Source organism: Cheilinus undulatus, linkage group 9, assembly GCF_018320785.1.
Source record: "Cheilinus undulatus linkage group 9, ASM1832078v1, whole genome shotgun sequence".
Taxonomy (NCBI): Eukaryota; Metazoa; Chordata; class Actinopteri; order Labriformes; family Labridae; genus Cheilinus; species Cheilinus undulatus.
The window spans coordinates 21,773,160-21,789,313 of NC_054873.1; the positions used below are offsets into that span (position 1 = coordinate 21,773,160).

At 38.7% G+C, this 16,154-nt stretch overlaps 2 protein-coding genes across 4 annotated transcripts; one reads left to right on the top strand and one right to left on the bottom strand.

Moving 5' to 3' along the window:
* Window positions 1-1,905: 1,905 nt before the first annotated feature.
* Window positions 1,906-13,011, top strand: best1 (bestrophin 1). 3 transcript variants are annotated; one of them, XM_041796720.1, is made up of 9 exons: window positions 1,906-2,008; window positions 7,242-7,529; window positions 9,150-9,244; window positions 9,382-9,615; window positions 9,753-9,907; window positions 10,860-11,012; window positions 11,101-11,181; window positions 11,263-11,414; window positions 11,635-13,011. In XM_041796720.1, the coding sequence occupies exons 2-9, from the start codon at window positions 7,378-7,380 to the stop codon at window positions 12,707-12,709; spliced, it is 2,097 nt and encodes a 698-aa protein (XP_041652654.1). In that variant the 5' UTR covers window positions 1,906-2,008; window positions 7,242-7,377; the 3' UTR covers window positions 12,710-13,011. The 3 variants fall into 3 exon arrangements, with proteins under 3 accessions (XP_041652654.1, XP_041652652.1, XP_041652655.1); XM_041796718.1 differs by lacking the exon at window positions 1,906-2,008 and adding an exon at window positions 6,965-7,089; XM_041796721.1 differs by lacking the exons at window positions 1,906-2,008; window positions 7,242-7,529; window positions 9,150-9,244 and having other exon boundaries at window positions 9,406-9,625.
* A 631-nt stretch (window positions 13,012-13,642) lies between these two features.
* fth1b (ferritin, heavy polypeptide 1b) lies at window positions 13,643-15,506 on the bottom strand. The gene is given in 4 exon segments (XM_041796751.1): window positions 13,643-13,801; window positions 14,482-14,607; window positions 15,158-15,304; window positions 15,387-15,506. Coding segments are annotated over 4 exon segments (552 nt in total).
* Window positions 15,507-16,154: the final 648 nt, after the last annotated feature.

Consider the following 16,154-nt stretch of genomic DNA (forward strand, 5'->3'; position numbering starts at 1 on the left):
CTAAAATGTGAAATAATTCTTCAACCAAAAGTCAAATAGAAAAATTAAAAACAGAAAAATAAGCTGTTGCAAAAATTTACCTATGTACAATTTAAAGCAAAAAAAAGTTTTAGTCAGTACAAGAACAAGAAAATTACAGCAAAACACAGGATTTTTATAGAGGAAAATTTAAGATTTGAATATGTACGAGCTCATTAGGTCTTTTTTCTAGTGTATACACAAGTCCATGAGCATTGATAGCATGGTTGCAAGATGTGCAAATGGTGCAAGAATGCTGACTAGACATGATCAGAAGTATACGTAACAGGTTAAAAGTGGTTATGAAAAAATCGTGTTCATATGGTCATTAATTTATTAGGTTTATTCAAACAAAGACAAAAAATACTTCCTACATAAAGCTAATATTGACCTATTTTTATCTATATTATTTTGATAGAGAAGCTGAGGATTTTTAGAGGCAATGTTTTATGTCTGCGATAAAACAGAATCACTCATAAGACCTGATTATTCACTTGTTATACAGTAGGTGTCATTGCAGGGCTGTTGAGCAGTGTTAATTTTGGCAGCTATTTATAATTTTAGTCTTACCGTTAATATATTTTTTAGTTTTAGACATATTTAGTCATTTCTATCATTTAAGTTTAAATGTAGTTCTTGTTTTAAAAAATCAAAAACACATTTTAGATCATAATAACTGATTACGTTTCAGTCTTTATGTTTATCATCCTGAATTTCTGCCAAATCACACTACTGTTTTGTTCAATCCTCCAAACCGTGGATCTCTGCTTACAGTTGAGAGGAAGAAAAGCCACACTTGTTTTTTTTATGTTACCCACAGTGGAGATTTTTTTTATACCCGACAAAAACTCACACTTAAATCTCAGTGTTAATTTTAGCAGCTATAATGTTTACGTGACAATTTAATTGAACGCGTCTGTGTTGAATTTAATGACAAAGTAATGCCTTTCATCCTTTTAACATATATTCACAGGGGAAATGTAAATTTAGTCAGCTTCTTCTGTGTGCTGTAAATAGTCCTATTTGCCACCTACCCCCTGGCAGCAGTTTTTCTGGCATTTAAAAATCTTAAGTCAAAAATTTCAATATCACATTGATGTCCTTAGTTTGTGGGTCAAAAAAAATCTGGTATCCATTTGAGTCTGATCCTCACTGGGGCATGAGTGTTTCCCACTCATGTATCAATTATTGTTAGCTTATCATCCATCTGGACATACAAAGATGTCCTCTTTTTCACTTCTAATGACAGATTTTTTCATTCAGTTGTGGTGAGTTAGTAAAATCCTTTGAGTGGACCCTATGCCGCTGTATGCAACAATATTTCATGCTGTTGCGTTTTCCAAAATTATCCTCAAATCACAAAACGATGCACGAACAAGTAGGAGCTCTCCGAGCTAACATTGATAGCTAGGTGTCGTTAGCCTACAGTTACAACTTTTTTAATACTGGTAGGTTTACTTCACAGTATCCGCCCTTACCCTATCAGTGTCCAGGACGGCACATAAACCTCTCTCCTTGAAGGTTTCTGTCAGCTTCCCCCCTCCAGTGTCCTTCGGTCGTTGTTTTAAATAATAAATTAGTGAGTGAGCTAACGTTGGCTAGTTTCTGTAAAGTAACCTCAGCCGTTTTAAATCACGGCGGAGGAATGCGGACGCTGACGTAGACAACCGACAACAGCAGCAGCACCAGCGGCGGACTAATAATCACAAAACACAATAAAGTTCAGAACTAACGACGACCGTTTTTTTTACACTCTTTAAGCAATGTCCGTCACAGTTTTCATCTCATGTCTGTCATTCAATTCCTCCGAACAAAACGAAATGTCTCTGCTCTCACTCCGCTCTCGGTACACACCGGTCACATGACAGCACATCCACTCCCACCCAACGCCCTGACCGAAACGGAGACACGCTGTCCGGAATCAACACAAGCAGCAAACCGACACATCAGCGATAAAAGAAAAATTATATCGCACAGTTACACCAACAAGGTCAGATATTTTTATTCACCAACGTTGTCATCTCGTATACTTGGTTGTTATCTGCAGATGAGTGAGCCAGGCCCCACAGACAGATAAAGATAGTATTTGCCTAAAGCCCCTGGTATTTTTAGCTTGCAATGAAACAGGCTGAAACTAATTATTATGCCTCTCTGAGTGCTATAAAAGCAAACATTGGCAACAAGACTAATAGTTATTGCGTATGCCTGTCACCAGGGGTGGACTTGGGATCTTTGAGGGGCAAGGGCAAAAAGGGTAAAAAGGGCACCTGATGTATGTGGTTGGGCACCAGCACTCAAAAAGTTGTCAATTAATTTAACACAAAATAGTTACAAAACCTAGATTAAAGAAATTATTATATCAACATATTTATCATGATTACATCTAGAACTCTGTAAAACAGACAAGGAATTCTGAACTATTTCACCACTGATTTCACAAAACTGCACAAGAGACAGTGTTGGTGAAAATGGACTTTGTACCAAGAAAATTATTACACTTAATCCACCTTATTCCTCGTCACCATGAATCTTTGCGTGAAATATGGGCGCAACTTCCGATCCCTTCTATCTAAATGGGACTTTGCATTGAATACGAGATGTGAAACCCGATTTTTAGAGAAATTTGGTCATTAAGATATGTAACTTTCGACAGCTTCACCTCAGTCGGGACGATATCATTATTTCTCTGCCCTCTACTAAAGAGTACAAAGTGATGACATTACCTTGAATAACCTAGACAAGCATATTTAGCTAGCTTTATTAGCTTCATATCAGTATAGTAATAAACACGTTTTGTTAACGTGTTTTGTTTGGACACCACCTTCAGATAATATTTCTAGTTTGTGGGGTTGCTGAAATCCTTATTCCACCAACTAATCCCTCTTAAAATGTGGGAATTATATTAAATAAAATTATCTATGACTGAAGTTGTCAGCTCTTCAGTTTGGTAAATGTCAAGTTTTGAATTAATGATGAATTAATATTGAAAGAATTACATCCCAAATGCATTTAAACAGTGAGCGGCATGTTTAAAACACTGTTGTTAAAGACACATATTTAACTTTGTCACGTAATTAGTACCACAACTGAAGCAACAGGTACTGAGCATTACAGAAAATATTATTTAAACACTCAGCTCATTTAACTTAATTGAGTTAACAAAAATGAAGCAGTATTTATTGCAGCAAATATTTATTTCGGAACAACCACTGTTGACACTAAATCACTTTAGTAATCCCTTGGAATAATCGTGTTTTGCTGTTACTGCTACCGTACAGGAAGTTCCAGCCACATTTATAGCAGTAGACCCCCCAGGAATAATGTAGTATCCACCTTATTTACTTACTTACAGCTTACAAAACAATGTGAACATGTAATTTCATAAATATATCAGTATTTACAAATTCGCGTTGAATTCCAATCAAACAACTGCTGTTTGTAGTTAGCATCTATCATTAGCTGCTGTATTAAATTACATGTAATTATGTACTTCCGCCTTAGCACCGGAAAGTTTTCCCATATTCAGATTTACAATAGCGGCCCCAGGAATAAGGTGGATAGTATTTTCTCCATTGTAGAACAAGTGCCCTCTCAGGGTTTATTCACTGAGAGGGCACCCTGACACTGGAAAGAAATATGGAGGGCATTTTGTCACTTAGAGTGGGGGGAAATTCGTCATGTATTGTCCTGAGAACACTATGTCATATTTTGTCTGTCAGAAAGTAAGAAACGAGAGAAACTTGAGGGTTTCTCCTAGTCCCCACTTTGGAAAACATTGACTTAAGGACTAATAAAAAACAACAAAAAAAAATACAACAACAAAAAAAAAAAAAAGGAGTTGCACTTCCTTGAGTGTCCACTTGAGGCTGGCTCCAAAACCCCTAGAAGTCTCTTGAACACCCATGTTAAAATGCTAGTTTTTAAAATAAATAAATAAAAATGGTTACAGCCTGGTTAAAAACACTGTTTTTGGTCTAAATAGCTCATTTCTTTATCAGCATACACCCTTCAGAGAAAAAATTTTCTTAGAACTTCTGAATTTTTAGGGGCATCACTGCTCTCACTGAAAGATTGCTACGATGAAACTGTTGTGAGGCAAAAGTCCCGACCAATTCCCTCTCTTTAATGTAACTAGGTTAAACAAGAGTTAGCTTGAGATGGAAATTCCTATACTCAGACTGCCATTTGTTACTTTTCAGAAACCAATGATATTACTGACACTATTCATGTTTTATTTTGTATGAGTCCTTACTTTATGAACGATTTGAGCTTCCCAATCCAAACATGTTGAGGTGAATATGTTCAGTGGGTTATGCTAGCTAGTTTACAACTTAATCACATCATCCTAACCCTCTGAGCCCTGAGATCTTTTTTAACAATTTTGTCTCTCCTGGACTTATTGTTTTAAAAGCTTTTAAAACATCAATCCTGTGGTACACAGTCGCTATACACATACTTTTTTTCAAGACAGCCTGGGTTTTAAGAATATGTGTGCTGTAGTTATATAACTTGATTTTCATTAAAGTTATGAGACTATTAAGACAAAAGAAAAAACCAAATGAAAAGTAAAGTTTTTGTACAAACTTGTACTCCCATCTTTTGGGGACCAAAAAGTGAAAAAATTATCATACTGTGACAAAATTATTCAAAATATTTATAGAAAGTCATTGTGCTGTTTTTGTATCAGTTCTCATTGTGACATTTTTCAAAGCAGTTCCTGTCTGCAGTGACACAGAGGCCCACATCACAGGCTCTGTCACTTTTTGTTTCCATTATGAGCTATTTAGGCCGTCTCCTCCAGAATCTAAGTGGCACAAAAAATTCACCCCCCGTGTAGTGTGTGTTCATGAAGACATTAGCTAATGAGACACATTTTGTTTTTTGAACCGGGCTGTAAAACAGTTTATTTCTTGTGTTAAAACGGCTTTTTAACAGGTGTTGTGTATGGGACCTCTGGTGTTCCTGCAGCCAGCCTCAAGTGGACACTCACTGTATTGCAAGTTTTTGCACATCTGTATTGGCTACATTTTTCAGGACAAGAGGTTACCGCTTGGTTGTTCCAGCCCATCACAAAGCATTGTGGGATACAAAATGGTGGATAGCATTAGCTGTTAGCAGCAGAAAGGATTGAAAGTTGATTAAAAAGTTGATAAAAAGACATTCAATGTTGGAGTTACTGCAGTGAATTTAATCTTTAAATACTCAGAAAAGTTCCAGGCTGGCTAGAAAACTTCTGTAAAAGCTACAAAGGCTAGCATGGATAGGGTAATTAGAACAGCACATCGGCAAGCTGCAAGTGGAAAAACCAGTAAGTGGCTACAAGTTATCAGTTCAAAAGTTATTTAACGTTTAAAAAAACTGTCTTTCTTTGTTGTTGCCATAGGTCTCAGAGGATTAAAATTACAACCACAGTACAGTAAAGCCTACAAAGTCCCACAGCAATGTTTTCACTAGGCTGACATAAATATCTTTAACAGCTTAAAGCTGCTCATTATGGATAACAAAACCCAATTTTTGCGAGTTTTTTTTGTACGATATACTTTTGGAAGGAAGTTCTAGTAGGATGAACATTTGAGGGTTTTATATCATAACCTAGACAGAAGTTATAAGCAGTAAAACTAAACTCCAGGGAAAAGGTACAGAATGACTATTTTTTTAACAACCTAACTCCCCTATGCTTTTTGGGTTTGATACTCACTGTCCAACTGCACAGCCTTCCCCCTCTGTGTCCCTGCTTGACTGTCTGGCAGCTGACCGTCCCAGGACCTCAGGTGTACCATAAAACACTGTGGAGGAATACACTGCTATTCCAGATCTTCCCGCTCTCAGAACTTCATATCCCGGGCTGACTTTAGTTGAAGACGGAGGAGAAGAGGAAATCTGGACGCTGTGAATCCCTTCAAAAGCATCCATAACTCTTTCAAAGATTCATTAGAAACAACTTGATGTCTCCTCAGATGTTAGTGAGACTTTGTTCAGTGTTTTAATTGATTCATAGTGATCCTGATTACCTAGGGGTAAAGAGCAGACAGTTACACATTGCAGCTTAAACCACATAACTGAAAAGCTAATTAAAGATTGACCAAACAGACAGACAAAAAAAAAATCCAGTAAATAGTGAGAGGATCTCCACAGTAATTAATAATGTATACCCTTCTCTTTGCCCTTTAAATGTTACAGAGCTGCTTCACATATTTTCTTAAAGGCTGAAGGAGTTTGTTTCTATAAGATTTCAAACATAATTGGAGTGTCACAAACACAAATGTAAATGGCAGTAGAGAGAACATGGGATACAGCACAGAGAATATACTCACCAAAGTGTTCAAAATCAATTCTCAGTTGTTTCCAGTGTATTAAAAATAAGTAAAAACTGCTGAAACAGGGTTTTTTTCAGTGTGAAGCAGGTTGTTAGCACTTTGCCCGGCTGCTAGTCCCCTAGTTGGACAGGAAGGGTTAATCGCTAACACCTTCTGGCCAGTAAGAGCCGAGCTGTGCACATTTTTTCCAGCAGAGGGAGTGTCACACAGTCTCACCTGATCAAGAATTTTCCTTGAGTGAATATTCAAAGATCCTTAAAAGAGGGGGAAAACCTGTTTGCCGTAAAGTTAATACAAACTGGCAGTATGTTCAAAGGGTGTGTTTGTGTTTCAATGAAGGGTTAAGACTTTAAAGATCAAAAAAGTTGCTGAAACTGGTTACATAAGAGTAATTTTTCCCAAATCTGAACACAATACTCAGCACTGGACTACCTTTTTTTGTGCAGTGCTGGTGCTCTGCTGTCCTCAGATTTGTTCAGATTAACAGGACCTGCGCTCACAATGCAGCTTTGTTACAGAAAACAGATTAACACATCAAGTGACCGGAGGTGTAGGACTCCCTCTCTCTCTTTTTCTTTCCTGCTTCCCTTTTTATCCCACATTCTCCACACGTCTCCAGCCACGGCGACAACAACACCACGATTTTTTCCCAGTGTCCGGTAACAGCCACAACTTCACAGCCCTGTGTTAGAGCTAGAGACTGAATGTTTGGGAGCCTTGCAAATTGTTTTAACATATGCAAAAATCTTTTCTGGTGAGTTTGGGAATTCTTAAACTGCAAGTTAAAGGAACTTGATATTTTAATTTTTAAGTGTATTGAAAAAGAAAGGCATTGTTGAGTTGTTTTACATGCAGTAGGACTGTGATAAATATGTAACTCCATCCTGTTTTTCCTTCTCATTGTAGAAATGTGACCACGTTGTCTGGAAGAGACCAGGATCGATTGATGATGTTGAGTTGAGAAGAATCCCAGAAAAAAACACCACATTGTTTTCCTTCATGCCACACCACAGTAGAGGAGTAAGTTGGCCAGCAGGCAGCAATGACGATCACATACTCTCGCAGAGTTGCTGATGCAGGTCTGGGGACCTTCTTTCATCTGCTTCTACGGTGGAAGGGCAGCATCTATAAACTTCTCTACAGAGAGCTCATCATCTTCACTCTTCTCTACTACTTCTTCAGTGTTGTTTACAGGTATGCTCATTATAATCTCTGTAAGTCATTCTGCATCTCCTTTAGTGAGCTTGGAGAATAAATAAAGTCTGACACAGCTTACATTTTTTCAAGGCTGAGACATTTCAGTGATGATATACTGCTTACTACATTTTAACCAATATCCTTTCAGTTTAGCTGAAATATGTCTTAAAGAATCATGACTACACTGTGCACCAGAAATTACGTAACAGAGTCCATCCCACACCTAATGAATTTATAAAAAGCTGATTACCTTTTCAGGTAAATCTGTTTGTTTCACTTTCCAGAAATTTCTCTGTCGACATTCCCACGTTGGCATACTGGATTTGTTTTACGTCACCAAGCAATGACTGGTTTTCCTTAATCAAGAGGGTTACACATTGTAGGCAACTGAGTCAGTGAAAGTAGCCATGACTACTGTGGGATCCATCAGGAAAAAAACTAAGGGAATTAATTATTGAAATACTCCTTGTGATAAAAATCAATGCTCTACATTTAGTGCAAGGCTAGCAAGAAGTGTAGTAAAGACAAACTGATCAGCAGGGAGGAAACATGGTACATGGAAAAGCAGTCATTTTTTCTTGTTGCAAGGTCATTTCAGATCAGGGAGAAGAAAGGAATGGATATTTACATTTTGTGTGCAATTACACTCATAGCAAGAAGGGGGAAACAAAAATTAAGCACTGCAAGTTACAAAAAACTTTGTAACTATGTAAAGGAGATGGTTTGAATATGATACAAAAAGTTGCTGTATGCTGTTTTCTTGTTACTTACCAGCCACAGTATGCTGATAACCCCAATATGCTGATGATGCTGTAGTTTCAATTACCCACTACTAGATTATTATAAGCCTGGGCTCACACATTTGATCTGACTTTTTTACATAACCAGTATATATTTGATATAAGGTTCCTAGGTTTTGATGTAAGGACCACACATACCCCCTGTCCACCAAGCCAGTTCTAGTGCCGGTACTTGGCAAGAGCTAGAGCTGGTTTCGAGTTGGTTCAGTTTAAGAACCGACAAAGAGCAGTTTGCTTTTCCACAGGCATGTTTAAGGCTCCTTGTTGTCTAATGAGATGGATGGATGAATCTCCTTCTTGGACCACATCTGCTTTGCTTTTTATGTCCATTTGAGCGTAGTTTTGCAGTCTCCTCTGAAGCCTAGCTTGCCTCTTTGAAAACAGCGCTCTTCCTTCTTATTGTACATGTCCAGAGCCGGTTCTTTGGTAATGGAAAACCAAAATACTGGTGTTGGGTCAGGCTTTAGCTCGGAACCAGCACTGGAACTGGCTTGGTTGAAAAAGGGTAATGGACAAGAAGCGCCAACTTAGGGATCCATGTATAGGGATGCTAAGATTTCACTTTCAATTTGTCCTTAAGTTTTACTTTATTTTGGAGTATTAAGTCAGTTAATTGTACACCACTTGCACCAGTTAAAGTCTACCTGAACAGTTACATGACTTTTAAAAAATTTCTTAAGTAGGATATTCTCAAAACAGAATGGAAAAAAACTTTAAAGCTATCATGATATGCTAAAGTTGTGTTTACTAGTATTGCTCAGAAATGCACATTCTGGTAAATTTTAACTGTAGTCTTAGTTGATGCTTTCTCCACCAGGTTTGTGTTTAATGATGACCAGAGGAGGCTGTTTGAGAAGCTGTCTATTTACTGTGACCGCTATGCAGAGCTCATTCCTGTGTCCTTCGTGCTTGGTGAGTGTCAACAGCTTCTTTATTCTGAAGTTTATCTGAATATTAGCCATAGATGTCCATGAATCTCCAACTCCATTTAAACTTTTTTTTTCCCCCAGAATCTATTATAGACATCTAATTGTTTACTTGTTTGCCAGGTTTTTATGTCACCTTGGTTGTGTCCCGTTGGTGGGGTCAGTTTGAGAATGTCCCCTGGCCAGACCGGTTGGCAGCGTTAGTCGGTGGTCATGTTCGTGGAGCGGATGAACCCTCCAGACTGACTCGACGAACTCTGATGCGTTATGCCAACCTCTCTGGTGTGCTCATCTACCGCTCTGTCAGCACTGCTGTATACAAGAGGTTTCCCACCATGGAGCACCTGGTGCAGGCAGGTAGGACAAGGTCAATGAAACATTCAAACTCGTTGGTGGTGCTGCCACTATCAGCATTTTTTGAAGTCTTGAAAAAATAGGAAAAAATCACTGCCTTTTTTTGTGTTATGAATCCCTTCCCATGTGTTTTTTCTCAGGTTTGATGACCTCAGAGGAGCTCAGGAGCCTAGAGGATTTGCCTTCTCCTCACAACAAGTTCTGGGTTCCCTGCATGTGGTTTGTCAGTCTGGCCCTGAGGGCTCGGACCGAGGGCCGCATCAACAATGACGTGGCGCTCACTGCCATTCTCACTGTAAGTCTAATGTGAAAAAGCCTGGATATCTCTGTCTCTTTGTGGCCATTTAAACTCTGAAGCATTGTTGTAAATCTGTTTTGTCTGTTCTTGTTTTTTTTTTTTTTTGTCCTCTGTTCAGGAGTTGAATAGTTTACGAGCAAAGTGTATGAAGCTGTATGGTTATGACTGGATCAGCCTGCCTCTTGTCTATACTCAGGTTTTGTTGATATGCTGTGATGGAACTAAAATTGATGACTTACTGATTAAAACAAATAGATTTGATAGCTTAATTTAGACATAAATCTAAAATGACTAAATGCAAAAACAAAAAAACACTACTAATGATATATGCTGAACCAATAATGATATCAGTATGGCTAAAAGAAATGTGATTTTGAGAGATACAATAATCATGTACATGAATTGATTAACTTAGTATGATTTAGGGATGTAATAATACAACAAACTCCCGATACAAAAGGTATCAGGATCAAATTTTGTCAAGATTTTTCCATTTTTAGAAAGATGATTATTTTGTTTCATCCTTTTACAGTACATTTGAAATGTACAACATCCTTATCTTTTATCCTGAAGTACAAGTAATGCATTTAATTTTCCCATTATATAGTTACTACAAAAAACTGTACATTTTTCCTTTATAAAGTAGGCACTGATGCATGCTTCTGCTTTGGTTACTGTCATCATACAAGAGAAGTAAAAAGCAGTCGGTGCCCCCTGCACTGGAGCGCTGCAGTTTCCATGCTAATCTAACAGCTTTAAATTGTCCATATTTATGTACATGTAGAATTGTATTGTATTGTAGAAGTATCATTACATCCCTATCAAAACTAAGAAATTGAGCTTTCAAACTCAAGGAAATTGGCAAAAGCAATGCAAACACTGGATAAGAGATTTTTCACAAGAGTTAATCTTTAAACACTTCCAGACTTGACATCTGTTTCTGAAGTAGGTGGTGACCGTGGCGGTCTACAGTTTCTTTCTGGCCTGTCTCATTGGTCGCCAGTTCTTGGATCCGACTCAGGGTTACCCTGGTCATGACGTGGACTTCTACCTGCCTGTTTTCACCCTGCTGCAGTTCTTCTTCTACGTTGGTTGGCTGAAGGTAAGGAATTTTATCCTGATCCTGGGCAAAAAATGATGATCATTTGTTTATTTCTGTGCTAGACTGCCTTTCTGTTGTGGTCCTATAGGTGGCTGAGCAGCTCATAAATCCTTTTGGTGAAGATGATGATGACTTTGAAACCAACTGGCTCGTTGATCGCAATCTACAGGTTCAATCTTATCTTTCTTGACTCTTATTCATCAAATGATGTGGTACTAATAGACCTTCCTTGGTTTTTGTTGTCTCTCAGGTGTCCTTGTTGTCTGTGGATGAGATGTACGACAGTATCCCATTGGTTGAGAGGGATATGTACTGGAATGAGTCTGAACCTCAGCCTCCATACACTGCTGCCAGTGCTGAACACCGCAAACCTTCCTTTATGGGCTCTGCCCTGGATATCAGGTTGAGTAATGTTCCTTTTTTTTCTTGCAGACAATTCTGAAGGGAAAAAATAGGACTTTATGTGTAGATGTCTGTAGTTTCTTATTCTTGGGGGATTGTGGACAGGTCAGGGGCACATATGTTTGCAAGAAAAGCCAAAAAAAAAGGGTATTTTGCATAATATGTGGCCTTTAAGTACTTTGTCAACCCATCACATAATCATCTGTTTTATTCAAACTAGTGTTCCTAAGGAGGAGATGGAGTTTCAGTCCAATCTGGAGCAAATCAAAGAAAATGAAGAAGCCAACTACTCCACCCCACTGCTTGGAGGGCTGAGTCGTCTTCTCGGTGTCCAGTCACCTAACTTTCCTCGCTCTTCCCGAGTCTCTCTTCTGCGTCGACGTCCTGGAGCTCCACTAAGCCGCTTCCCACTGTTTCTACACCAAGAGGCCTCATTGACTCAGAATCAGGCACGCCAGCCTTTGAACCAGGAGCGAGACCCAGACTATGCCTTCTCCACCATTCCCCTGTATGAAAGACCCGGTTTCTACAGCTGCCCACAGACACCCATACATTGTGTGCCCCCTGCGCTGCCTCGTCCTCGGCCTGCCCGGCGGCCTCAAAACGAGTGGGACCGCAGCTGCACCTCCCTCGCCCATCCAATGGTGGCTTCACAGATGCTGCCTCCTGACACCCCAAACCACATTCCCCCACCTCCATCCTCTGCATTCCCCTGGCTGAGTGAGGATGGTGAGGCGCCAACGGCACCTACCTTCTCTTTCCCTGACCCCCTACCTGAACTCTGCCCAATATCTAAACTCAGACCTGGGCATGGCCTGCTTTCTCGCCGCCCTCCACCTCCCCGACTTACTCTGGACCCTCTTCCCTCAGCTGATAGCCAAACTGGGCCCCTGAGTGCTAGGGCGACAGGAAGTGGAGGAGAAAGGGTGTTCTCGTTCACTCCTCCGTCTCGCACAGCAGCAAATCCCAGTAATCCCAACAGCAGCTCTAGCAGTATTAATGCAACAAGCACCAACAGCACTGGCACAACAGGAAGTCTCTGCAACAGTACAAGTCACAGTAATTTTAGTAACCATGGGAACTTTAACACCAACATAAGGGCAAGCAATGGGGGCACCAACAGTGGGCTGAGCAATAGCATGAACACAGTTTCCACTGCAGCATCGCCACAACAAGAAACCAATCAGCAACATTCACCTAACGACTCTGGAATCTCATTGGCTGAAGGAGACCTTCTGGGCGTTTTGGTGGACAGTGGGGCGAACAAGGCAGCAGGTGGGAAGGAGCAGGACTAAGCAAAGAGGGTGTGACTGACTGTTTTCGTATCATGTGGAATTCAGAATATTTCAGATTAACACATATTCATCATTGTTTTAGTCTGAAATGCATTACAGTTATTTGTAGCACTATGCATGACTGAAAGTATTTGTGGTAAACACCAAGTTAATCTCTATTTCCTGGTATGCTCTTACAGAACACTTAACCTACTTGTGATTAAAAAAGCGCCGTACGAGACTTAACTTTCAACTTGCCACAGAAAAATTAGGTATACTTTTCAGCTTCCTCTGATATTCAGCGGCAGACTTTGTATATCCTAAGTAGCACTGCTTTCAATTTTGTCTTTAATAAATATTAATAATCCTGTTGTGTCTTTGGTCTTCTTTCACTTTTCTTTGGAGCAAAAATGGGACATGAAATTGTATTGTACCATTAAACTTAAATAAGACAAGCAAACTGCATAAACAATTCACCCCGAATTCACAACTTCAAATAAATCACATTATGTGAGGAGTCTGCATAAGGACAGTACAGTGTTTTTTTACTTTCAGAAACCCACGTAACAAATGCATTTTTGATATATAAAGTCATTAGGTTCAATAACCTGAAATGAAAAAGGTAAATAAACTCATTTATACTTAGCACATAATTATAAAAGCAGTTTTCAGTTTTTATCTCTCATTTACACAGTCTTCTAAAATAATATATGTAAATTAGAGTGATTTGCTATTGGTTTAAGTATGGATCTAAATAATAAAAAAGGAGGCATGTTTAAAGTCTGAAAGATGACTGACGAATCACAAAAATCATACTGACTGTAGTAGGTGGAAAACTGGAATAAAAAAGTGATGTATGTGAATTGATGGTGCAAAACTACCATGTAATGACATTATCGGAGATGGTTACATTACCATGTTGTAATGTGAAAATTAGTTTTTTTACAATTTAGTTTAACTGCTCTCTTCAGCCATGGTGTGTCTGTCGAACAGATACTCAGCCATGCCACTCTTTGGTGCTCCAGTGTATCGCAAGTCGGATATCCAGTCAGCAAGCTGTTTGATAGATTTGACCTGTTCACCCAGGAAATGTGACTCTATGAAGTCGCGCGTCTGCATAAAAAAAGACAGAATAACATTTTATTAGACTGCCAGATCATCCAGACATTTTATGTACCACTGTGACTGCACACTGATCCCAGCTGCAGTCGGTCACAGTGGTGTCTACATTTCAGTTTTACAACAGAGGAGTCTGCTCACCTGCTATATTTTTCTTGCAGATGTTTGTCTTTTGTATTTTATAATCTTAAACAAATATGTTATTATTTCAAATGTACTTGTAATTGCTGCTTTAATTTAGCCTGTACATTACTGTAAATCACTCTGAATCACAATAAAACTACTCTCTCAAAGCATGCCTCCTATCATTAACTTACCTTTTAGATTTTACAGTGATTTTAATTGATTAACCAGCTGGTGTATTAAGTGCAACAATCCTATTTTATACTCTACAGCTGGCTGACAATATAACAGTATTAGCAGACAGCTATGTTGTGAATTAAGATGCATGATAGCAAAGCATAATTGATCCCAGAGCTATCATCCTTTTTCCCCACACTCAAAACACATTTTTTAAATTAGGTAGACACTTCAAAAGCATTGTTTCAATTAAATGCAAGATAAATACATAAACAGGTATTTAAGTGCTGGCCTGGATGGCATTGATCGTACTGCAAAGAGAGAATAATATTCAAGTTGCAGATCAGTTCATTGGCCTTTTGTCTGCTGCTTACGTGAGGGTCATTGTGCTCTGCTGCAATTTTCTGCAGGTCCAGCAGGGATTGGTTTACACTTTTTGAAAGCTGCAAAGCACACTCCAAAGCCTCCAGGTCGCTGCCCCACTCATCTCTATCTGGTTTCTGGGATGGACATATATAAATCGGGATAATTTGATATAAATGTTATCCTGGTTTTGCAGACCAACGGACAGATCAGAGCAGCCACTTTCTTCCAACAGGCTGCTCTTAGACAGGCTACTAAGATTGTAAATGATAAATCTCATGTTTTACATGCAGAGTTTGAACCATGCCCTTTTGAAAGTAATTTATTCTTGTCTGTAAAGCTCTTAAATAGTAGCAAATAAGGCAGGGTTGGACAATCTAATGGTATATATTATACATTTTTTAGAGGTGGGCCATTTATTGATACTTAATGTCTTATATAAAGGTGTTTTCATTTGTAATGTGTATGTTGTTGAATGTTGTCTAATGGCTGCAGGATGGGTGAAGAGGCCCATTTTTTCTCACTCAAATTCCTCTCTCTCTAGGACAATAAAGCACATCTTACCTTATCTATTAGCTCTGACAAGTCTTTACTAAACATCTAATTTGTAGCTAGACCAGGAAAGAAAAATCATTACTCCAAACATAATTTAAATCGTTGACTGAACAGAACAGTTCAATTTCATACCCTGATATCCTGCAGAAAAATTCAGCCTCCCCACCTGTTCTGCAGACTCAACAGCTTCTCTGCATGCTTATGTTCCTCTTTGGACTGTGCTTGAAAGAACTTGGAAAAATGTGGCAGGGATTTGTCATCCCTATCAAAATAGTAGCCCTAAACAAAAATTGAGACATTTTAAATGACATATTTCAAGATTTAGTCTTTGGGAAGAAAGATGCACATTGCATTTTCTTACCATAGAGAGGTAAACATATGAGGCTTAGAGCTCCAGGTTTATCCATCTGTTAATGGCAGCCTCACAGTCCTGGTGTAAGTTTTGTCTGATCTACGAGCTCATTTGTGTGTTCAGGAACATTAGTTTGCATTAGTTTATCTACAGTTGCATCTTAAAAAAATAATATAATGTAAAAGTTTTTTAAAGTTAAGTTTTGTAAAAATAAGAAAAAATCCTGGAATCCAACTCAAAGTTAAATTTTTATATATTCTAGAATCATCTCATACAAAGTTAAATATTTAATGACTTTATTTAAAAATCCCAATGTTTATGGTTTACAGCTCACGAAATTAAAAAATCCACTATTTCAAAATATTATAATTTTTTGAGAAACGTCCAATTTTCAAAGGTTTACTGAGCCATCATTCTGTCACTTAACCTGACACGCCAGATGGATGTGTGAAACACATCCATCTGTGAATGTTCTGTCACATCTCTACGGGCCAATCAGAGCAACAAAACACGTGACGTAGCCGCTATCGAGCTGCGCGTGCACAGCTACTGAGGAATAACGCGAAACATGGTGACTATAGACATATAAGTACTCAACTTTTGTCGTTTTTGAAAAGAAAACAACTCACTGCTGTTCTTTGTTCTTCTTTTAACAAAGAAATGTTGTCAAGATCTGATAAAACTGGCACTTTAGCAGCATTCACGCTAAGCTCTTCCTCCATAACTGCACCAGCTCTTGCTGCTGCTTGTTTACGTCACGACTCTGCTGTGCCTGAG

Excerpts from the sequence above, each read along its gene's own strand:
- best1 (XM_041796720.1), top strand. The coding sequence starts at position 7,378 with ATGACGATCACATACTCTCGCAGAGTTGCTGATGCAGGTCTGGGGACC. Across the intron at positions 9,616-9,752 it reads GGAGCACCTGGTGCAGGCAG|GTTTGATGACCTCAGAGGAG; the intron begins GTAGGACAAGGT and ends GTTTTTTCTCAG. Across the intron at positions 11,013-11,100 it reads TCTACGTTGGTTGGCTGAAG|GTGGCTGAGCAGCTCATAAA; the intron begins GTAAGGAATTTT and ends GTGGTCCTATAG.